Source organism: Papaver somniferum, chromosome 5, assembly GCF_003573695.1.
Source record: "Papaver somniferum cultivar HN1 chromosome 5, ASM357369v1, whole genome shotgun sequence".
In the NCBI taxonomy this organism is placed as follows: Eukaryota; Viridiplantae; Streptophyta; class Magnoliopsida; order Ranunculales; family Papaveraceae; genus Papaver; species Papaver somniferum.
In genome coordinates this window covers 92980014-93005045 of record NC_039362.1, presented here as the reverse complement: position 1 = coordinate 93005045, position 25032 = coordinate 92980014, and the positions used below count along the sequence as shown (strand labels likewise).

The 25032-nt window shown below is 36.7% G+C and overlaps 2 protein-coding genes across 2 annotated transcripts; one reads left to right on the top strand and one right to left on the bottom strand.

Annotated features, from left to right (window-relative positions):
* The first annotated feature begins 2972 nt into the window (after positions 1-2972).
* On the top strand, positions 2973-3533 carry LOC113279309 (DUF724 domain-containing protein 10-like). Its single transcript, XM_026528007.1, has one exon. The coding sequence runs from the start codon at positions 2973-2975 to the stop codon at positions 3531-3533; it is 561 nt and encodes a 186-aa protein (XP_026383792.1).
* A 2937-nt stretch (positions 3534-6470) lies between these two features.
* Positions 6471-9379, bottom strand: LOC113282236 (protein NRT1/ PTR FAMILY 5.4-like). Its single transcript, XM_026531215.1, has 5 exons — positions 9152-9379; positions 8817-9034; positions 8200-8723; positions 7243-8093; positions 6471-6821 (listed from the first exon to the last, which is right to left on the bottom strand). Exons 1-4 carry the CDS (start codon positions 9306-9308, stop codon positions 7250-7252), a joined length of 1743 nt encoding a protein of 580 aa, XP_026387000.1. The 5' UTR covers positions 9309-9379; the 3' UTR covers positions 6471-6821; positions 7243-7249.
* Positions 9380-25032: the final 15653 nt, after the last annotated feature.

Sequence of the window (25032 nt, the reverse complement as noted above, 5' to 3'; positions counted from 1 at the left end):
TTGAAATAATTGTCTCGAGATTTTATATCTCCGATAGGAAAGATAGAAAATCACAAACAAACTTCGTCTCATCGTTTGTGATTCCACAATAACTTGTTTCGCTAGTCGATTAAGTTTACTGTGAGGTGATTGATAATACTAGGCTGTTCTTAGGGAATATAAGTCTGGTTTATCAATTGGTTCCTGTTCACCTTGATTGATCAAAAGAAGGAACAAAAACTCTTGGGTTTTTCTGTGGGAGACAGATTTATTCAATCCTATAGACTTTTCTGTGTGAGACAGATTTTTCTATCAAGTCTTCGACTTTGGGTCGTAGCAACTCTAAGTTGTGGGTGAGATCAGCTAAGGGAATCAAGTGCGTAGTATCCTGCTGGGATCAGAGACGTAAGGAGCGCAATTGTACCTTGAATCAGTGTGAGATTGATTAAGGTTCAACTACAATCCAGTCCGAAGTTAATTGGTAGTAGGCAAGTGTCTGTAGCGGCTTAATACAGTGTGGTGTTCAATCTGGACTAGGTCCCGGGGTTTTTCTACATTTGCGGTTTCCTCGTTAACAAAATTCTGGTGTCTGTGTTATTTCTTTTCCGTATTATATTTTGTTATATAATTGAAATATCACAGGTTATGCGTTAAGATCAATCAATTAGAATATCCAACCTTTGGTTGTTGATTTACATTGATTGACACTTGAACATTGGTCTTTGGTACCGTTCAAGTAACTCCTCTTATATTCAATCAGGCTCGCATATTTCTTTTTGCTGATTGCGGATTGAGTTAAGAGTTAGAGATATTAAACTCTTTGATATACTTTATTCTAGATTGAGTCTGACCGTCTAGTTGATTCTCTAGAATGTGTATTGGAGTAAGTCCTCTCAGATTGCCAAACAAATTGTTGGGTGTGATTGTTAGACCCCCGCATTTTCACTAGTCCTTGAGGTGGGAAAAAAAACATGAAACAAGTAATCATAAAATGAATACCTAGGTAATTTTTGTATCAGCCTTAAGGTTACATATATTCGAATCAGGGTCATTATTGTTGTGTAATTTGTTAACAAGAAATGCATTTAAATTGGAATCAGGAATTCCATCGCCTATTAAGTTCATGTGTTTCACATACCTTGTTACATCAAAGATTATTTTTATATCTTTCTTCCGCCAACCAACTTTCTTGGTTAAATGGAACCTCATCTCCCAAACTGCAAGGTATCCCCGGTATGAAGAACAAATCTGATATTGATGTTATTAGTGTAAGAACACTAACATTGTTAATTTCATTTACATCTTTGTATTAATTGAATGTAAAATATAAATCAACATAATTGTCATATCTATTTCGAAGTCTTCAAAATAAAACGTGTATGTAGCATACCACCAACATTCAACATTTAGAAACAACAATTTGTTCAAATGTTTCGTAGAATCAAATATGGTACGAAGTGAACCAAGGAACTTTATCGACAACAATTTTAGCATCATGAAGGTAGCTCTGCATAATTTTTTTTTAACTTCATATCGACCACCTCTTGGTTTTTGAGCACCACTATCTCGCTCCATTTTCATAGACAGATGACCTTGATCTCTGGCTATTTCTTAACTGGAAAGTGGATTGAGATTCTTCATTTCCTCAGAACTTAATTGTGTCATCGGTGTAGATAGACTGAGTTTGATTTTTTATTTCTTGAGATTGAGACATTTAGAGAAGCTGAATAAAATTTAGAAGGATTTTCCGTGGAGAAAATTCATTGAAAACATTGTACTTGAAGGAATATGTTATTTACGGTTGAAAAAACTAGTCGTTATTTTGCTGGTGGAAAATAGTCGTTAACGTTAGAACTTGAGACGACCGTAGGATACTGAAACGCCCGCCTCAACATCTTCAGGTCCACCAATGTACCTATGAAAAACTTTTTTTTTACTACTAGACTAAATTTACTCTTCCACGTGGCTTAACAAATATGTGTGGCTTGCACAATATGTAAATTTACCGTTAATTTGTTCTTAGATCTCTATATCTATTTTTTAATTGCTAATGCATAACAGACCAAAAGGTCCATGGACAAGTATATACTAAGAGCAAGTCTTATGGTGGAAGAGTTCCATCTTCCATCTTCCACGCCACCTCAGCATTTGGAACCGTGGATGGAAGTGCAAGTGTAGTGGTGGAATAGTGAAAACGATATTCTTAATAGCGCTAAAAAACGCTATTCTTAATAGCGTTTTTTCTCAGCCGTTAGATTTCAACAACTCATCCTAAATCTACGGACAAAAAAAAACGCTATTCTTATTGGCGTTCAGATGGATTCCACAAACCCTTCCACGAAACGGTGGAATTTTGCTTGGATTTTCCGTGAAAAACACCAACTTAGAAGTCATTAGACTTGACATTCCATGATTTTTACACACTTGGAATATGTTGGATTCCACCGTAAGACTTCTCTAAAAGCATGGCTCACCAACGCCTGTAGTACCTTTCTACTGAATTGGTGTGTGCAAGCTTTTCAATGTCAGAGAACTCCGTATGTTGATAGCATCACATCATTTCAACAGGCAGAGAATCATTTTTATCAAATAAGTTAAAAGATCTCAGAATTGTCAATGACTCATGAGACGAGAGCTTAGCTGGTTAATCCATTAATGGTAATACGATAAAACTTTGTGATTTTTGAGTAAATTACAACATACACCAAAATGGCAATATATAGTTGAACTTAACTGTCCCCCAATTACTTCTTCTTTAAATCCAATTCATTTCTTCTTTTCAAGCAGAAACCAGAAACCCATTTCTTTCTTCTTCTTTCTTTTGTTTCAGTAAAACAAGTCTACTAAGAAAAGCTCCATCTTCTTCATCAATGGCATCAAACCCAAATTCCAGAAAACTCATCTTGAAGATTTCATCATCATCATCTTCTTCTTCTTCTCCAAAGCTACCACCAACACCATCACAGTTACCACCACAGCCTACTGGTGTTAACATGAAATTCCCACTAGCCCATAGGTCCTATTATCTAAATCCTGAATCTAAACTTGCCCATGATCAAGTTTTTACTGAACTTCCACAGTCTCCACACTTCAGCCCACTTGAAAGTTTCAGAAGTGAAAACATAAAAGAAGGTATCAAGTTAGGATGTGACTTAGCTTTCTTGTTCTTGGTTCAGAAACTTCGTAACCTGAATGATTCCTCTCATTTTCCAAGTGAGGTTGCTAGTTTGACCGCAGAGTTTGAGTGGTTTGAAGAATTGGGTTATGATTTGACAAAAATAAAACAGAGATTCAATCTGCTGAAGAGAAGAGCTGAAGAAGAAAAGGGTTGGAAAAATGAAGTTGTGAAGTTAGAACAAGAAAAGCAAGAGAAAAAAGAAAGCGTTGAAGAAAAAGAATTTCTTTTGGTGGAGTTAGCAAACGAGTCTGTGAAGATAGCCAAGGAAGTGAAAATGGAGAGGTCAGAGATTGAGAGGATTGAGAATAAGAAGAGGAAGGTGATGGCTGATTTGAATGTGAATGAGTTTGAAAAGTTATCTAATAAGCCATGGTAATAATACTATATGGAGAGGTCAGTGGTACTGTACTACTAGTATATCTTGATCGATTATGAATGATATTATAAATCTGTTTTCGCTTTCGTTTTTGTTACATTTTTTCTTTTTTGAACCCCGATTTCCTTAATCAATTAGACAATTAAACTCTCTAAAACTCTTGAAACCACCGGAAAAGGAAGAAAATGCCACCGGAGATGATGAAGAGAAGACCAAAACTGTAGGTTTGACCGAAAAATGTGTAGAGCTGAACGAAGTTGGTTCTCTAGTGTTTGACGTGTCTTAGTTTTACTGGCTACAAAATGAGCAGTTAAATACACTTCAACCAAGCCCTTACTATATCATGAGTTTGGTGTTTGGTACTAGCAGGATTAAGTACTAGAAAAGTCAATGTGAAGCTGTTGCTGCGAGCATAGGAGGTTGCGTAATCAATCTGTAGCCTACTTAGTCTGCTGCACCCTAAAACAAGACCGCATAGGGCATTCATGACCTCTAGGCTGTATCCTCTAGGCAGTATCTCTGGGAACACAGAGAGTTGGATAAGAAAGGAGAAAAGACATGCAGCTGTGGCTTGTAAGGTCGGAGATGAGGGTATTCCGAATTCCGATTCCCCGATCGGAGAATGAAAAAGTAGACGGTCTATAGGCCCTAGGAAATTGATAAGTTCATCACGGGATTCCCTAGCGTAATGGGGTTTGCAAAATAGAGGCAGGAGGAGGCAATGCAGTGCGGAACAGCAATGCAAAAACTATCATCACGAGGACGTCCATGCCAGCATTATTAGCTTCGCCAATGCTAACATTTGATTATTTTATTTTTTTGAATCGACTTACCAGAAAATGTTGCAGAAATAACAGTCTTTGAAATTCATGTCTAACTGCAACGCAAGGTAAAAAAATCCATCGAGCACAAGCAATTGAAACATCGAAATGGGCAAAGCTGTATTGCATTCTGGTGGCCAACCAAAACATATTTGTTCTTGCATCAAGCTATACACATGTGCACCTTACCACTATCTAAGAAAGCTTAAATTTATTGGATTAAGAAATAGAGATGTCTAGCTGAACACAATCCTTCAACCATTGCGGCAAAGAAGTGTTCCAGCCTGTACTATAGGAATTAACTACTGTCTACTTTTTTTTTTGATCGATTAAAAAGAATAGATTTAAAAGCACACAAACCGTGTGCGGGCGAATGCGAAAAGCTCACCAAGATAGCAACAAAACAGAAACAAAGCTAAAGGAGAGTTGCAAACCACAATAAAGACCATTGCCAATTAACAACTAGCATATTCATCAACATCTTCTATAATTAACTCATCGTGATTTTTTTCGAGATTGCTAAACATTTTATCACGATTAGCCTTTAGAGGTGGAAATTCTAAGCCACATAGAGAACCAAAGTCCATCATCTTATTTGCCGAATTTTTTTTAGTAGGAAGTTTTTCTTTTTTAAGCTTGAAAGAGTACCATTTGGAAACATACCTGTACCTTTGGATTTAATACTCAATTTCATACCAATTCCTATCATTGTCTTGGACGATGTTGGCTTTGCGATTCTTACCTTTGCATCTTCTGGGACTAACTGGGAAGTGTCTGCCTCTCCTTCTTCTTCAAATCCATGAAACCTGTTACGGGTTTCAAAACCAGGAGGAATGGCAGGATCAGTAGACGAGGTACTTGCACTTCCAACTTTTTTTTTGTCGGCGCCTTTCTTTCTTTTAAAAGAAACCCATTCACTAATAATATTTTCTTGCTCAATTACCTCTTCTTCTTCTTCTTCTTCTTCTTCTTCTTCTTCTTCTTCTTCTTCTTCTTCTTCTTATTATTATTATCAATAACAACAATCAAAGGAGTCTTTTCTGCCACCACCTTACATCCACCATCCACAATATCTTGAACTTCTGGAGTTTCCGTCAAAATTTATTTTTGTCCATTTTCCAATTGGGAGGCACAGGCTGTTGCATTCACAATATTGTCCTCTGGAGGTTCACCCTGGTTCTTGTCACCAACTTCTCACTCGAATGCTTTTGACTGAAAGTTTTCATGAAATTTGCCATGATTCTTAGGTGTCCACCTAGGTTTCAACTTTTTTGTGCAGTTTTTAGAAGAATGTCCAAAAACTTTGCACACCTCACACTATCATTAAAGGTATACTCTCTGGGTAAATATAGTCTACAACTACCTCAACACAGACTCTAGCATATGATAACCTTGTCCTATTTAGCGTGTAATCGTCAACTAGTAAAGGATTCCCAATAAAACTAGAGAAAGACACAACCCATCAATATCCCACATGTGCAGGGGAACATTATAAATCAACACCCAAATAGGTACTGACCTAATGCTAGCAATTGATGATTCTAGCAAATTCGACCATGGTCTCACTGTAAAAAGACTTTTTGAGATGTAAAAAGAGCCTAATTCTAACACTCTTCTACGATCCTCATCATCCTTAAACTCAAAAACAAAAGCACAATTTCCATGTAATTTGATGCTCACCTCATTCTTGAGTTTCCAGTGTTCCCTTACAGCTTCTTTGACTGCTGGAAAAGATAATCTTTTTCCCGCGCAGAAACCAACAACATAGTCTTCACAGCGCTTAATTTCTGCTGAGAAATCAACTGCTGCATAATCTACCACCTTCTTGCCATCTAGCTCAGTAGAAGGAATGAACTTCATCGGAGAATGATGGGTAATTGGCTGAGTAGAAGGAAAAAGAGTTCTCCATCCTTTAGAGTTAGGGTTAGAATAACCCCCCCTTTGAAATCGGAGACCCAATTGTTCCATAAGAACCTCCAGACTCTTTCTTTGGTAAAATAATCTCTGCATCATCACTGGTAGAGCCAGGGATAATCTTCCATCCATCATTGCCATTAGAATCAATCAAAGGAGGAAAATCAGCAAAACCCAAGCTAGATTCAACCTCTACCATTGCTTAAAACAACCTCCTCCATATTCGAATCAATACAAAAATTAACTACTGTCTACTGCATGTTTAGTTATTACATGAACCGTGTTATTAGCCTCTCTTGGAGAAATGAACATTTCCAAGAGACAAAAACATTTAAAATATAAATACTGTCTTCTATTATATTGTTGTGAATCCAGTTCACCGCTCCTCTGTTTCCATTTAATGCTAAGACAACATTTTGGCAATCTCCCTCTAAGTGAATCTTCTGAAATCCCGTTCTTTTTGCCCATCGCACCGCCTCAAACATTGCCATAGCCTCCGCCTGATCTGGGTCTACTTCCCTTGTAAAGATGCATCGAGCTCCATAGCAAGTACCTGCATTATCTAAACATATTAGTCCATCCCAGATAACCCTGTACCTGAATTACTAACTAATGATGCACGTACATTACCGCAAACCACAAGAGGCAAATTCCAAAACCACATTGTGTTGAAAGGAATTATAGAAAACAGAAAACTTGGTAAGATTTTTCAAACTTGCCATCCTCAACATGCAACATGCCTCTATTGTCTTCTTGCTCTTTCTTGCATCAGCAGTACAAAGAAATAGTGCATTCTGGTGGCCAACCAGAACATAATAATAATGCAAATTCAATAAAAAAGCAGTGAAGCTACACAAAGTAGTGAAACTAGTGCAGAAAATACAAAAGAAGAGGGTTTCAGGATGGCATTAAAGATTCGATACACTAAAACCTTGCTTTTAAATGATACATTATAATGTTTGCAGTGTCCATACCAAACAATCAGAGTAGTACATCCGCAACCGCAACAGTTCTCTTGTATAAGTAACACCTAGAAACACCTATATAAACACCAAGCCCAAAAGTACATAAACCTGCTAATAACCAGTAGTAATAATCAAGGTGAGCTCTATTAAGATTGTTCCCCAACCATTCATCTCCGTTTTCTAAACTCGCAAATTTTACAATTGAGATGATAAAGCTGCTTAAAAAACTCCCAACACCCATAATACTCAGATAAACTGCAGCTCCCATACTTTTCATCTCATCAGGCATTTGATCATAGAAGAATTCTTGTAAGCCAACGATGGCAAACACGTCTGCAACTCCTAATATTGCATATTGAGGCAGTAACCAACAGACACTCATAGGAACTGTTACATTGGGTTGATCAACGAGACCATATTGTGTAGCAACTTCAACTCGTTTTGCCTCTACTAAAGCTGCTGTTACCATTGAAAGTGCTGCAAAAGATATTCCGATCCCAATTCTTTGAAGCATTGTTATTCCTGATTGGATTCCGGTCCAGTTTCTTGCTATTGGAACTAGAATTCGATCATATATAACGACTGTGGAGATTATTACCAAACCGGGTATCACTTGAAGTGAAGCTGAGGGTATGCGGAAGTCATGAAGAATCGTCCTGTCCATTGAACTTCCTTGCTTAGTGAAAAATGTGCTTCCTTGTGCAAAAACTACGCCGAAAGACAAGCAACTCAACCAAATGGGGACTAGACGAAGTAGGAGCTTTGCTTCTTCTACTTGGGTAACAGAGCAAAGCCTCCATTTATTTTTCGTGTCACATGATGTATCCATCTTGTCCATGATTGTAGCTTTGTCCAAACATCTGAAAATTGTTGAGACAAACTATCATTAACTAGCTAGAGTCTCATACAGTCATATGCTCATACTTGGGTCTCAGCGTTCATCAATGGGTTCAGGAAGGCACTTACTTGAGTTGATTAGTGTGAGCGAGGATTTGTCTATTGGATGAGAAACCAGCAGCATCTGGGTTTTCTTCCTCATACAATGGAACCCCATCCTTTGAGACACACAGATGGCGTTTACGGTAAGCTGCAACAAACACTTGCATAATCCGAACTAATGGGCTTCCTTTAGGAACATGACTACGATAGAATTCTGAACCTAACAAAAAAATTACCAGTGCAAATGCCATTGCAACTGCGGGAAGACCAAACCCGATCATCCATCCTACGTTTTCTTGAACATAAAATACAACTAGCATACCCGCTGTAGATCCACTACATAATCCAAAGTACCACCAGTTAAAGAATGAACTCTTTGCTTTCTTTTCCTCTGGAATACAATCATCGAATTGTTCCGCTCCAAATGTTTGTACACATGGTTTATGTCCACCCTCTCCTATTGCAACAAAATATAGGGAGACGAAGAACACCCAATATTGAAATTTTAGTGGAATCAAAGTAGATACGGAAAGCGTTAACATAACTAGCCCCTACATTCAGAAAAACCCAAAATCAGAATCTCAAGCAAATGTCTCAGGAATGTGTACGCATTGTCAAGAATTTAGATCAAAGGTATAACCCACCATGATATAAATGAAGGAAGAGACGATAATTGTATTAAACCGGCCTAAGTAGGAATCAGCAATGATAGCTCCTAACAATGGAAGCAGAGTTGCTACACCTGACCAAATGTTGACGTTCTGGGCAGCTTTGGCCGTGGACTGACCCAGTACATCAATGAGATAAGTAATGAGGTTTCCTGATGTTCCATAAAATGCAAATCTCTCTGCAACTTCAACACCTAACTTATACCACACAACCATATGTACTACTTCAGATGAATTCTTAATTAAAGCCTGAAGCAAAACATAAATAGCTGGAATTCGATCAGAAAGATGATGTAAATCGCTGAACTTACCGATGATATAAATCGCTGATTTCCATCCTCCCTTTACGAGTTGAACCGGTTGTTCATGCTGATGACTAGAAATCTTCAATCCTATGCCTCGATCATCCCCATCACCATTAACATGAGCATTATCCGTCAAGAGTGGGTATCTTGTAGAACTCTCCATCTCTATGTAGACTTAACTTTGTGGAGGATGAAAATGTTAATGAATCCAATTAATCCAGAAATAAATGATCAAGAATGGGAAAGCTTGTTTGTGTCAAGTTTTTCTATTCCCAGGTACATATGGTGGGGGTTGTTGCTTAAAAATTTATATTAATATAACGTTGGTCACGTTGTCACAACAACGAGGATGACGATAGATCAATTAGTTTGACCAAAACAATCATTTAAATATACGACGGGCCTTTCCGGAAGAACAACTGAGGCAAGTTGAACAGCACTAGAAGACGTAGCAAGATCTTACTTTCTTAGCGCTTGCCCACCTGCTTTCACTGTTCAGCTTTAAGAATTTTTTTTTTTTTTGATGGAAAAAGATCATATATTAACCCTTCTGAGATTGGGGTATACCCAAATTAATTGGGGTATACCTAATGAGACCAAAGCTAGGTCATTTTGAAGTAAAAGAAGCCACCCCTTAACCATGTATTTTCTAAATGGCTAATATATTCTTATTTAATTAATGCTAAAAAAATCTGATTAAGTTAATTAATTGAGTTTTGCTTGATTAATTGAGTAGATTAAAACTTCTCAAATTATGAATTTGAGTTATGAGATTTTGTTTTTGGTTGAACTTATGTGGAAAGATTTTTGATAAAAAAAATTATTTTGAGAAAATCTTTTGCAACGGAAATGAAAACACACTACCCAGACACTTTTACAAAGGGGATTGCAAAGCTGCTGAGTGATTTCATACTCAAAATTACAAAAGGAATCAATACTTTCAATTCTGAAAATATGAAAAGTCGGCAAGGTCGACAAAGAAAAACCCTGCCGACTATGAAAATTCGGCAAGGCCGACAAAAAAATACCCTGCCGACTATAGCATTTTTGACATACAAAGAAAGGTGTTACAAATGCATGATTAGTCGGCAAGGTATAAGGATGAATATCGTGCCTACCCTGTAAATGCTAATTTCAGAGATGAAAAGTCGGCACGATATTCAACCTAGGAAGCTGCCGACTAGTATTAGTCGACAAGGTCGACAAAAAGAAACCATGCCGACTGTTGATAAAAATTTGGATTATACAGGATTTGAGATTGTGTATGATTTTCATACGATATTCATACTCGGTTTGAGATTGGGTACAAAATCATACCTAATCTCAAAACCCGTATAATCCAAATTTGATTTCATAGTTAGAGTTTTGGAAAAAGATTTTGAAAATTTTTTGGATGGATTTTAGTCGGCATGATTTTTTTTGGGGCAATTTGGTCTTTTAACACCTTTTAAACACCCCTTAACACACTTAGTTGGATGGGTTTAAATTTGGTATACCTCAATTAATCTGGGTATACCCCAATCTCGCCAGGATATTAACTAGCAAATATAGTACAAAAGATTTACAAGATCATTTTTGTCAAAAACATTAGAATCTATGCTAGATTTATGTACTTTTTGGTGCAGGTTATCTGACATGTGCTGTAGCTTTTTAATCCTTGCCTCCTTGGCAATGTAGTCCGCTGCTGAGTTATTCTTCCTCTTAATATATTTCACTTTAGCTTGAGGTAGATCGCCCAAGATTGTCCTTATTTCTTGCAAGGTGTTTTCCGCTGTCCACGAAGAATCTGTGTTTACCTTGTTTAAATTGTCTGCCAACGCTTTGCAGTCAGTTACTATGAAAACGCTTGATAAAATATTTTCTTTTAACCACGTAACTGCCCTTAATAAGGATTTTGCTTCTGCGTGGAAAGCTGACGTAGCCCACTCCGAACCCGCAGATAGGTGCATGAAAGTTTCTTCATCTGCTGAATATAGAATGAAAGCATATCCCATCGAAATATCCTCTTTCTTAAAGGAAGCATCAATGAAGATTATCCAATCTGAGTTTAGGTTGGACCAAGATTAATTGGTTGATTTTCTTTTGAGTTTTCATATTACTCTGAAGGGTATTTGACGGGGAAGATTGTAAGAAACTATTGATTTGCCCTATTAACTTGATTGGGTCTGGGTTTATTTTCTCAAAAACTACCGAGCATCTATATTTCCAAATGAACCCGAGGATGGTGGAAATTTTTACCTGAAGATGGCTCAAGTTAGTTTCCGTAATCCACCATTTAATCCAGGAAATAATTGTGCTAGAATTGTAACTTGAGATTATATTACTGAGGGAGAGACCAAACCAAACTGCTCTTGCAAACGGACACTCGCAGAAGAGATGAATTCTGTTTCTTGCGCTTGATTGTTACATAACTGGCAAATCGAGTTGATATCAGGATTATGAGCACCTAGTCTAGCAGATGTTGGAAGTACTTTTTGTGATAGTTTCCAGATGAAAAGCCTCATTCTTGGAATTGCTTGAATTCTCCAAATCTTATTCCATGGGAAATCTAGGCTGTAATTATTGTCTTGACTCTGATTGGCTAGAAAGTTATAAATATTCTTGGCCGTGAATTTTCCTGAGTGATGATGCCTCCATCTAATGATGTCTTGCTTTGCTTCCTTGGATTTATAGCTTGGAATTTTTCCCTATCCTCTGGATAAAAGAATTGGTTTAGCTTTTCTTGGTCCCGCTTATTCTGATCCAGTTATTAGCTCTTGAACTCTTGTTGGTGTCTAATCTTGGGAGTTGGGAACTTTATGGATTATATCCACGTTAGGAATCCATCTGTCTTCCCAAATTTTTACCGAAGCTCCGTTTTTGACTTGCCAAATAAAATTTCTTTTTATTAGCTCTAAACATTTTTGTATGCTGGTCCAAATCCAAGATAGATTCGAGGTTCTGGAATTTTCTAGAGGGTGCGAGTTTGGGAAATATTTTCCTTATAGGAGTTTGACCCATATAATTGGTCTTGTTCGGTTACCAACCTACTGGCAATTTCAGTGAGGAGAGCTATATTGAAATGATGGGGTTTTTTAATTCCTAACTACCACCTTGGGAAATGGGCTTGCATATAGCTTTCCAAGATTTTATAAATCCTCCTTTTCTTTTTTGCCCATTTTTTTTCCACCAAAAATTTCTCTGAATTCGGTCGAATTGATCAAGTGTTTCTTTTGGCAGTGCAAGAACTTGTATTTGATAGGTTGGGTAAGATTGAAGGATAGATTTTATCAAGACAGTCCTACCCGCTTGAGATAACAATTTTGATTTCCAACCTTGTAAAGTAGAATAATATCTTTGTAGTAGAGGCTCAAAATTGACTTTTCGATTCTTATCAAAGAAGAGCGGGGTTCCCAGGTATCTATCGTTTTTGGTCATCGGCGGGACTTTCAAATTTTTTGTTATAATCCTCCCATGTTTCAGATGTATTCGTGGGCTGAAGTAGACGCTAAATTTTTGAAGATTAACCATCTGGCCTGTGATGTTCCCAAATAATTGTAAGATTTCCAAAAGACTTTTCGCTTCCCCCAGATCCGCTTTTGTAAATAAAAAGCAGCCATCCGCGAAAAATAAGTGGGATATATTGGGAGCATTTTTGTTGATTTGAAATCCAGTGATTTTCTTGTCTTTAATAGCTTTTTCAAGGAGTCTAGATAGAATTTCCATGCATATTAGGAAAAGATACGGCGATAATGGATCACCTTGACTTAAACCTCTCGAAGTGTTGAAAGTGGGTCCCGGGGAACTGTGAGAAGAATTGAAAAAGAGGTTGTCGATATTGAAAATGCGCGGGCCTAACAACCTCACCGAATATTTCGGTTAGCAATCTGTATGGACTAACTCTAATATACTTTTAAGAGAATCAACTAGACAATCAGACTCAGTCTTAATAAAAAGTATATCAAGGAGTTAATATCTCTATCTCTTGATTTAAATCTTAATCAAGCAATCTGCGAGTCTCGATTAAACACAAAAGAGATAAACTTGGATGGTACCAAAGACCAATATCCGAGGATCAATCAATATCCAATCAACAACCAAAGGTTGGATTTCACTATTGATCGATACAGCGCACAACCTGTGATATTTCAATTATATAACAAAATATAATGCGGAATAGAAATAACACAGACACCAGAAATTTTGTTAACGAGGAAACCGCAAATGCAGAAAAACCCTGGGACCTAGTCCAGATTGAACACCACACTGTATTAAGCCGCTACAGACACTAGCCTACTACAAATTAACTTCGTTCTGGACTGTAGTTGAACCCTAATCAATCTCACACTGATTCAAGGTACAGTTGCGCTCCTTACGTCTCTGATCCCAGCAGGATACTACGCACTTGATTCCTTTAGCTGATCTCACCCACAACCAAGAGTTGCTACGACCCAAAGTCGAAGACTTTAATAAACAAATTTGTATCACACAAAAAAGTCTACAAGGATATATAAATCTGTCTCCTACAGATAAACCTAAAAGTTTTGTTTTGTCTTTTAATAAAAATCAAGGTGAACAAGAACCAATTGATAAACCAGACTTATATTCCCGAAGAACAGCCTAGTATTATCAATCACCTCACAATAATCTAAATCGTATGGTAGCGAAACCAGATATTATGGAATCACAAACGATGAGACGAAGATGTTTGTGATTTCTTTTTATCTTGCCCTATCGGAGATATAATCTCAGGTCAATTATTCAATTGAACTCGTGCGATAGAAAATGGCAAGATCAGATCGCTCAACTACAAGAGAAGTAATTTCGTCTGGCTTCACAATCCCAATGAAGTCTTTCAGTCGTTAATCGGCAGGGTCTCAAGAAGAAACCTACGATTAAAGGAGAATCGACTCTAGCAAACCAACTAGTATCACACAGGAGGTGTGGGGATTAGTTTTGCGCAGTTGCTAGACGTCTCCTTATATAGTTTTCAAATCAGGGTTTACAATCTAAGTTACCTTGGTAACAAAGCATTCAATAATCACCGTTAGATGAAAAACCTGATTTATCCAAGCTAATATCTTTCAACCGTTAGATCGAAACTTAGCTTGTCACATACAAATGAAATGTATTCATTTAGGTTTGAGTAACCGTACCTAAACGTGTACATTGGTTGGTTCACAAATGGTTGACCAATGGTTAGCCATATAAGTGCTTTCATATTAACCGTATTCATCTTTCTCATAACTAGTTCAAATGACTCATAAGAACTAGTTCAAGAGTTGTTCAATTGCTTAGGTCTTTATACATAGACGCAATTGAAACAAAATCGGTTTGATTCATTTGAATCAATTCATGAACAATATACCCACGGTTTGCAAAGATTGCATTCCTTATAATTTATTTTTTTAAGTCCATGAACTACCGATTTGAGAAATAACTAGCTTGGGTACGCGTACGGTTTGCGTACCTTAGCTACCGGATTTTGAGTTGGTTTTAGTTTCCAAACTCAGCAGACTTTTTCGGGTGAAAAAGTTCTGCAAGTACGTGTACCTAAGGTGACTAGTTTTTGAGTTCGTAAACTTCAAACTCAGCAGAATTTCACGGACGTGAATTTCCGCCAGTACGCGTACCCAACCTGTCTCCTTCACCAATACCGCATGCACACATATGCACACACTTGGTTTCCGGCACATGGATTTATACACTAATATGCGAACACACTATATGCTTATATCCATAGGTGGTTACATATTCTCAACTTTACATTTCAATCGTTGAAACATTCTTCTATAATGTTATAACAGTCGTTAGACATAAAGAATCGACTATCGTCATCAAAGCCATTTTCAAGATTGAAACGTCATCATGACTTTCTTCACGGGTAAAGATGAAGATGGTTAAAGCAAAAGCTTACCAACACGTATATCGAGAAAAAGATAGGCGAGTAAACTCGGCTCAAAATAGCAAATGTGTATGTATGAAAACTATCATACTTATACGACTTTTGTCTCAAGAGTAGAAGATATAGTAGATAGACTTTTGAGTGACAGGATAAGTTCAACTCTCCACATACCTTTTGGTCGGATGAAGTTCTACTGGTTCCTTGAGTAGTTCTTCGTCTTTGCAAGATAATCGCCATGGAGTCTGGAGCTCAACTATTCCTAACTATCCTAGACCGAGACTTAGTCATAAGTATACTAGAAATCAAGACATATAGTTTTGATCACCAGTATAATGCGGAAAAGAAATAACACAGACACCATAAGTTTTGTTAACGAGGAAATCACAAATGCATAAAAACCCCGGGACCTAGTCCAGATTGGACACACACTGTATTAAGCCGCTACAGACACTAGCCTACTACAAGCTAACTTCGGTCTGGACTGTAGTTGAACCCCAATCAATCTCACACTGATCCAAGGTAGAGTTGCGCTCCTTACGTCTCTGATCCCAGCAGGATACTACGCACTTGATTCCCTTAGCTGATCTCACCCACAACTAAGAGTTGCTACGACCCAAAGTCGAAGACTTCAATAAACAAATCTGTATCACACAGAAAAGTCTATGATAATGATAAATCAAGGTGAACATGAACCAATTGATAACCCAGACTTATATTCTCAAAGAACAACCTAGTATTATCAATCACCTCACAATAATCTTAATCGACGCGGCGAAAGAAGATATTGTGGAATCACAAACGATGAGACGAAGATGTTTGTGATTACTTTTATATCTTGCATATCAGGGATATTAATCTCAATCCAATCATTACAATTGTAGTCGACACGATAGAATCAGCAAGATCAGATCACACAACTACAAGAAAGTAGTATCGATCTGGCTTCACAATCCCAATGAAGTCTTCAAGTCGTTAACCTACAGGGTCTCGAGAAGAAACCTAAGGTTAAAGGAGAATCGACTCTAGCTAATACAACTAGTATCACGCAGGAGGTGTCGGTCTTAGGTTTCCCAGTTGCTAGAGTTCTCCCTTATATATTCTTTCAAATCAGGGTTTGCAATCAATGTTAGCTTAGTAACAAAGCATTCAATATTCACCGTTAGATGAAAACCTGATTATATTCAAGCTAATATCTTTCAACCGTTGTATCGAAAACTTAGCTTGTTACACACAAATGAAATGCACGATTTTAGGTTTGTGTAACCGTACCCAAACATGTACATTTTTTGGTTCAACAATAGTTAACCAAATGGTTAGCCATTTGAGCACTTTCATATCAATCATATTCTTCTTCACCATAACTAGTTCGAATGACTCAAATGAACTATTTAGAGAGTTGTTCAATTTCTTATAAATCTTATAGAAGTATACAAGACACAGTTGAAACAAAAACGATTTGATTGACTCGAATCGGTTCATGAACTTTATAGCCACGGTTTGCAAAAGCATTCCTTAGTATATATAAATATAAGTTCACAAAGAAATCATTTTTAGATATAACCAACTCAAGTTCGCATACTTAGTTCGCGGACTTAAGTTCCCGGAAGGAGTTCACAAACTCCAGCAGAATTTCTCGGGATGAGAACTTCCGCCAGTTCGCGGACTGAGCTCACAGCTTTTGTTCCGGTTTTCCTTTTCAACAAAGTACACATACTTTGGTTCAAGGAATAAGGACTTATACATATATGTGTATCCACACAATGCTTATATCCAACATTGGTTTTATAATCTAAACTCTCATTTCAATCATTGAAACATTCTTAGAGTACGTAATATAGTTGTTATTCACAAACCATTTTTCGTCAAAGCCATTTTCAAAGTGATTGAAACATAACATGACTTTCTTCACTAGGTAAAGATGAACTTGTCCAAAGCGAAAGCTTACCAACACGTATTTCGAGAAGTAGATAAGCGAGATAAACTCGGCTCGAAATAGCAAATGTGTATAATCAAAGTCTATATAGCAAAACGACTTTTGTCTCAAGATAGGAGATAAAGTAGATAGACTTTTGAGTGATAGATAAGTTCAAGTCTCCACATACCTTTTAGTCGACGAAGTTCCACCAGTTCCTTGAATAGTTCGTCGTCTTGTATGATGATTGCCATGGAGTTCTTGAGCTCAACTGTACTTTTTATCCTAGTCCGAGACTTAGCTATAGTAGACTAGAAATCAAGACTTATAGTTTTGATCACTAACATTGACAAACATGCTTGAGATAGCAACACATGCGAGTTCGACCGAGAAGTGCTCTAACAATCTCCCCCTTTGTCAATTTTAGTGACAAAACTATCGATACATATGGAATACAAAAATAAATGAGTAAACTTTTGTAGCTCATATTCCACATGCCTAATCTTCAACATTACTTGAAATCTTCGTCACTTCCAAGTACTCCAATGATTCCAAAGGTTGTAAGTTCAACATCATCGTTGTTGAAAATCCATAGCTATAACAATGAGAAAACAAGTATTCCCTATCATTGTTATACAATGTCATAGTATCATTATGCAGCATCAAAGTTCATTTGTATCACAACTTCGTGAACAATATTATGGTGATATGTATCACTCCCCCTTAGTCAATACTCCATCTCACATGGAAACCACTCCCCCTTACGTAATGATCCGAAAACCATATGTATTTGTAATGTGAATTACATATTAATTCTCCCCCTTTTTGTCAATAAAATTGGCAAAGGTACGAAAAACGGGATCCTAAGGAAATTTCCAAAATAGACATTTCATGACCAAAAGAAAGCACTTATCAACTTGTTTAGATGCAATCATATAGACGAAGCCAAATGATTTCATCAAGGAGTTTATAAAGATACAAGATAACCCCTACAATATTCCACTGCCGCACTCCCCACAAAGATTTGGCAATTAATCACAAGTTCAATTAAGAACTTTCCCCCATAAAATGTCATTCCCGAAAGAACAACAAGAGCGACCTTAATTTCAAAAGAAAAGAAGGATTTCTTAGGACATAACAAATCACATACGAGTATGAATTTGAATCCAAAAATAAATACTCAATTAAATTAACCACAAGAAAACCCATGATTAACTTAATCGGAAATCTACAACCAAATTAACCACAAAAAGTGATAAATTTAATTGGTCATGCTCGACATAAGAGAACTTACGGAGCAACAACTAAGTTAGACATAAGAGAATGTTCAACTCAATCGTTTATGCTCAAACACAAGAGCCCTTACGGAGCAACACAGTATATGCACAAAAATGTGTTACGGAGATCGACCAATACTGCGGAATACACAAGGATTCATTCTATTTTCCATCACTATTTGCACAATGGCATACAATAGACATAATACTTGTAAACAAAAGATTTTAACCTATCTTCCATCAATAAATGACATAATAGGCTTAACTTTTGTGATGTCAAAAGCTCATTCATTCTTTTATCAATACATGCACATCGTCATATGAAAGACTTAACTTTTGACAGGGTATGTGACAATCATAGTTCACGGACGCAAACACACATATTCCATAAAAAATTGCAATATATAAAACCATAAAGATTAATACTGCAAAAATCATATTCCAAAAAGTTTTAGAATTTAAACAAATAAACCTAAAAACATGAAGATGAAAACGTTGGACATAGCTATGTGTAATCACAATAATGTATATTCCAAACTCTAGTTATTCTTCTAAACAAAACACGAAAATAGAAGATTTACTAGGCATTAGGACCTTTGAAGAATTATTTATCGTCCCCAAACTCCTTGTCGTCAACAACCATTGGAACATAAGTTTCATGAAGATAGGAGTTAATATCAATAAACCTTCTTGACTGATGTCGAATCAGGGCCTTCTGAATCTCATGAGTCTTAAACACAAAAGCCTTTATTTGTTGAATCTCCTTTTGCATCTCCTTCAACACTTCAAGAACATCAGAAAACTTCTGAGAATTTGAAGGAACGGCTCTAGGCTTCCTCACATTCCCTTTTTTTTCTTTTAAATGTCGTAGCTAATGGAGATTTATCTTTTTCCTTCATGATTGATGGCTTGACAATCATATTAACATCTTTTCCATCAGAAGACATGATACTTGGAGTCTCCATAAACGTATGAGTTGTGAGAGGAAATCACAATCTCAACAAGTGGTCTTAAGATAAAAGGATTTCAAGGAAGGAAAAAGGAATGTAGGGTTAACCTCTAATAGGTTCTTGCACGTACAATTCTGAACCCTAAAGAGAGTAGAATTGTCGAGAATAACCCTCCTTTATTGATAGACAGGGAGTTCCAAAAAAAAAAAAGGAATCAAAACTAAGAAAAGAAGAAAACAAACTTTTATTAAAGCCTAAGAGGTACATAATCTTGTCTCTTTTGATCAGGCACATGAGACAAGATCTTCAAATCAACACAATCAAGTTGCATTACGGTGAACACCAATTTGTCCACCATGTTCCTCTTGAGAGGAATCCACAGACCTATGTATATCAAAAAAGATTTGACCGTACTTTATTCTATAATGGTCTTGTTTTGTCCTTGGAAACTAACTTCTTAGATGAAGATAAAATTTTACATACCTCAGCGGTTTTCTGAGCAAGTTTAAGCTTATTTGCTAATCGATTTGCTCTTCGTTGAAGTTTGTTGACATGTCTCAATTTGTGTTTATGCTTGTAACACTTTGATAATTCATGACCCCTTAAATAACAAAATGAGCACGTCAATCTTGGATAATATTCAGGCATCTGAGATGTGCAAGCAGCTAGACACATGGTTGAACCTGAAACATTACAAACAGAATTTCCAAAGAAGGGGTCAATTTTTTCTTCCAGATTGGTTGAGTTTTCTTCTGAAAGAATATCAAGATTGATGTATGTATTGCTAAAATTATCAAAATCAATATTTTGACCAAGAAGTGCAACACTTGATTTCTCGTCTTCATTAGAATCATAACTGTCAGACATTTCATCAAGAATATCCGCAAGACCTTTGTTCCCAGTGTATTTTCTACGATTTGGGAACTCTTTTGCAAAATGACCAAATCCCTTACACTTAAAGCACTGAGGAATATCCTCGTCATCAGTTTCATCCGTGTCCCTGTTTTTAGGAGGAATACGATTATGAGGTTTGACTGATGCTTTATGCTTATCTCTGGAGAATTGTTTACTTCTCTTCACCAGAAGATCCCTAAACTGTCTTGTGATCATAGAAACCGATTTGTCAAGATCTTCATCTGATGAATATGTCTCAGAGTGATCGTCTTCAGAGATATACACTTTTTTACCTTTATCGAGTAATTTTGTGTCTGTTAGTGCTTTGAACGCAACATCCTTAGATTTGGATGAATGCTCATGATCAAAGATATTAAGCTTCCCAACCAGCGTATTTTATCAAGGTTATTTCCCTCAACGATGGCATGCTTCTTAGAGTCGTATCTACTTGGCAGCGATCTGAGAATTTTCATCACAATGTCCTTTTCAGGAATAGTCTTACCCAATGCAAAAGATGCATTAACAATTTCAGACACCTTGTGATCGAACTCATCAAATGTATCTTCATCTGCCATATGAAGGCTTTCCCAATCGGAATTAAGGTTTTGAAGCCTAGCTTCCTTTTCAGTGGTATTACCTTCGAATACGGTTTCTAAGATATCCCACGCATATTTAGACCTAATGCAATTGAAGAATGAACTTGATACATGAACGAATCATTCAAGCTGCCATTCTACTATTGGTAGAACCTGGTGAACCGGGCGTACAAAAGAAGAAGTCTTATCTTATGAGTTTAGTTAGTTAGTGATCAAAGTCGAGAGTTTCATGCAACTTGCTGAAAGAAGACTGATTCTTATTCTACGATCAAAGATGATGAATGATCAACGCGACAACAAGAATAGATTACAATCAGGTATCACCCCGATGAGGGAATGCAAGTAACTTGAGCTTTTCCCTGCTAATACCTTTTCATGCTTTATGAATTGATCCAACCTCCTCATCCCATGCTTCTCAGTGGGACTAGATTTACCGTTGAGTTGCCCAGTCATTGACACATCGCACTTACATATGATAAAAGAGGAATCTAGTTTCTAAATACCTTGAAATTAGCTATCGTCGAAAAGACAGAGATAGCTTTTTTACAATCTCGTTTGCTAACTGTAAAATACTGCTTTTTTTACTTGTCTCTCTGACTTACTGTGTTGTTTGGCAAAACACTCTCAAGTCTCAACTCTATATTGCCTGCTACATCATTAACTCATCATCTTCTTTTTCACCCTTTTACAAATCCTACTTGACACATGGTGCTGAAGATTTGGTGTAATGGCATGTATGATGGCATTCAAACCGTCGGAATTTCGCTTTGTAGCAAGTATCTCGGCAGGGCTGTATTCACCAATGTTCTTGGGAACGTTTACATCTCTTGCTGCCACAACGGGAGCATCATAGCATTAACAACATATACCCATGATTGAAAATCACGTGCTTGAAGAAAAGCTCGCATAAAAATTTTCCACCATAAGTAATTCGAGCCATCGAATACTGGTGGTACGTTAATAGAGATAGCGCCTTTGTCCATAGAGTCAGATCGCTACAAACACAGACTTGTAAGGTCTTTAAACGTGTTTGCCTACTCTGATACCAATTGAAAAAGCAGGGGTCTAACAACCACACACAATATTTCGATTAACAATCTGTATGGACTAACTCCAATATACTTTCAAGAGAATCAACTAGACTCAATCTTAATAAAGTATATCAAAGAGTTATATCTCTCTTTCTCGATTCAATATTTACTCAAGCAAATAGAAATTTGCGAGTCTAATTGAATACAAGAGAAATCACTTGAACGGAACCAAAGACCAATTTTCAAGTATCAATCAATTTCAATCGACAACCAAAGGTTGGATTTCCAAATTGATTGATTCAAACGCACAACCTGTGATATTTCAATTATAAAGATAAACAGTATAATGCGGAAAAGAAATAACACAGACACTAGAACTTTTGTTAACGAGGAAACCGCAAATGCAGAAAAACCCCGGGACCTAGTCCAGATTGAACACACACTGTATTAAGCCGCTACAGACACTAGCCTACTACAAGCTAACTTCGGTCTGGACTGTAGTTGAACCCCAATCAATCTCACACTGATCCAAGGTAGAGTTGCGCTCCTTACGTCTCTGATCCCATCAGGATACTACGCAATTGATTCCCTTAGCTGATCTCACCCACAACTAAGAGTTGCTACGACCCAAAGTCGAAGACTTTAATAAACAAATCTGTATCACACAGAAAAGTCTATGATAATAGATAAATCTGTCTCCCACTGAAATACCTACAAATTTTGTTCCATCTTTTGATAAATCAAGGTGAACATGAACCAATTGATAACCCGGACTTATATTCCCGAAGAACAACCTAGTATTATCAATCACCTCACAATAATCTTAATCAACGCAACGAAAGAAGATATTGTGGAATCACAAACGATGAGACGAAGATGTTTGTGATTACTTTTATATCTTTCCTATCAGAGATATTAATCTCAAGCCAATCATTACGATTGTACTCAACACAATAGAGTCAGCAAGATCAGATCACACAACTACACGAAAGTAGTATCGGTTTGGCTTCACAATCCCAATGAAGTCTTCAAGTCGTTAACCTGTAGGGTCTCAAGAAGAAACCTAAGGTTAAAGGAGAATCGACTCTATCTAATAAAACTACTATCACACAGGAGGTGTGGGGATTAGGTTTCCCAGTTGTTAGAGTTCTCCCTTATATAGTCTTTCAAATCAGGGTTTCAATCAATGTTAGCTTAGTAACAAAGCATTCAATATTCACCGTTAGATGAAAACCTGATTAGATTCAAGCTAATATCTTTCAACCGTTGGATCAAAAACTTAGCTTGTTACACACAAATGAAATGCACGATTTTAGGTTTGTGTAACCGTACCCAAACATGTACATTTGTTGGTTTAACAATAGTTAACCAAATGGTTAGCCATATGAGCACTTTCATATCAATCATATTCTTCTTCACCATAACTAGTTCGAATGACTCAAATGAACTAGTTAGAGAGTTGTTCAATTGCTTATAAATCTTATAGAAGTATACAAGACACAGTTGAAGCAAAAACGATTTGATTGACTCGAATCGGTTCATGAACTTTATAGCCACGGTTTGCAAAACCATTCCTTAGTTTATATAAATATAAGTTCACAAAGAAATCGTTTTTAGATATAACCAACTCAAGTTCGCAGACTTAGTTCGCGGACTTAAGTTCCCGGAAGGAGTTCACAAACTCCAGCAGAATTTCTCGGGATGAGAACTTCCGCCAGTTCGCGGACTGAGTTCGCGGACTGAGCTCACATCTCTTGTTACGGTTTTCCTGATCAACAAAGTACGCATAATTTGGTTCAAGGAATAAGGACTTATAAATATATGTGTTGCCACACAATGCTTATATCCAACATTGGTTATATAATCTAAACTCTCATTTGAATCATTGAAACATTCTTAGAGGACGTTATATAGTTGTTATTCACAAACCATTTTTCGTCAAAGCCATTTTCAAAGTGATTGAAACATGACTTTCGTCACTAGGTAACGATGAACTTGAACAAAGCGAAAGCTTACCAACACGTATTTCGAGTAATAGATATGCGAGATAAACTCGGCTCGAAATAACAAATGTGTATAATCAAAGTCTATATAGCAAAACAACTTTTGTCTCAAGATAGGAGATAGAGTAGATAGAATTTTGAGTGATAGATAAGTTCAAGTCTCCACATACCTTTTAGTCGATGAAGTTCCACCAGTTCCTTGAGTAGTTCTTCGTCTTGTATGGTGATTGTCATGGAGTTCTTGAGCTCAACTACACTTTCTATCCTAGTCCGAGACTTAGCTATAGTAGACTAGAAATCAAGACTTATAGTTTTGATCACTAACATTGACAAACATGCTTGAGATATCAACGCATGCGAGTTCGACCGAGCAGTGCTCTAACAAGATCAAAATGAACAAACTTCATGTTTGTTGATTCCATAGGAACTGCTCTTAAATGACATTATCCGAAAAGAATAGAGCTAGGCAGTACAATTTGTAATTCATGAGGGTCTTCTAACAACCTGGCGAGATTGGGGTATACCCAGATTAATTGGGGTATACCCATTTTATTCCTATCTAAACTAGTGTGCTAAGGGGTGTCTAAAAGGTGTTAAAAGACCAAATTGCCCATACTAAAAAACCATGCCGACTAAAACATTTTAAAAAAAATTTCAAAATCTTTCCTCTAAACTCTAACTATACATGATGAAATTAAAAAAAAAAAGAAAAAAGAAACGAAGAATCAAAATGAATCAAAGTCGGCAGGGTATTTTTTTGTCGACCTTATCGACTAAAATATAGTCGACAGGGTATAAGGTTGAATACCGTGCTGACTTTTCATCTCTGAAATTAGCAGTTACAGTGTCGGCAAGATATTCATCCCTATACCTTGACGACTACATTAGTCGGCAAGTTATAAAATTAATACCTTGCCGATTATAGTTTAGTCGACATGTTTTGAAATTAATACCTTGCCGACTAATCATGCATTTGTAACACCTTTCTCTGTATGTCAAAAATCTTATAGTCGACATGGTATTTTTTTGCCGACCTTGCCGACTTTTCATAGTCGGTAGGGTATTTTTTTGTCGACCTTGACGACTTTTCATATTTTCAGAATTGAAAGTGTTGATTCCTTCTGTAATTTTGAGTATGAAATCAGTCAGTAGCTTTGCAATCCCCTTTGTAGAAGTGTTTGTCTAGTATGGTTTCGTTTCCGTTACAAAAAAAATCTCAAAAAAAAAAATCCTCAAAAATCATAACACATAATCCATGAGTTCAATCCAAATAATACCTAATTTGAGAATTTTAATTCAACCAATTAACTAACTAAATTAATTAACCTAAATACATTTAT

Coding starts and splice junctions, on each gene's coding strand:
- LOC113282236 (XM_026531215.1), bottom strand. CDS start 9,308: ATGGAGAGTTCTACAAGATACCCACTCTTGACGGATAATGCTCATGTT. Junction 8,724..8,816: donor CTTCCTTCATTTATATCATG/GTGGGTTATACC, acceptor TTCTGAATGTAG/GGGCTAGTTATGTTAACGCT. Junction 8,094..8,199: donor GCTCACACTAATCAACTCAA/GTAAGTGCCTTC, acceptor AACAATTTTCAG/ATGTTTGGACAAAGCTACAA.
- LOC113279309 (XM_026528007.1), top strand. CDS start 2,973: ATGAAATTCCCACTAGCCCATAGGTCCTATTATCTAAATCCTGAATCT.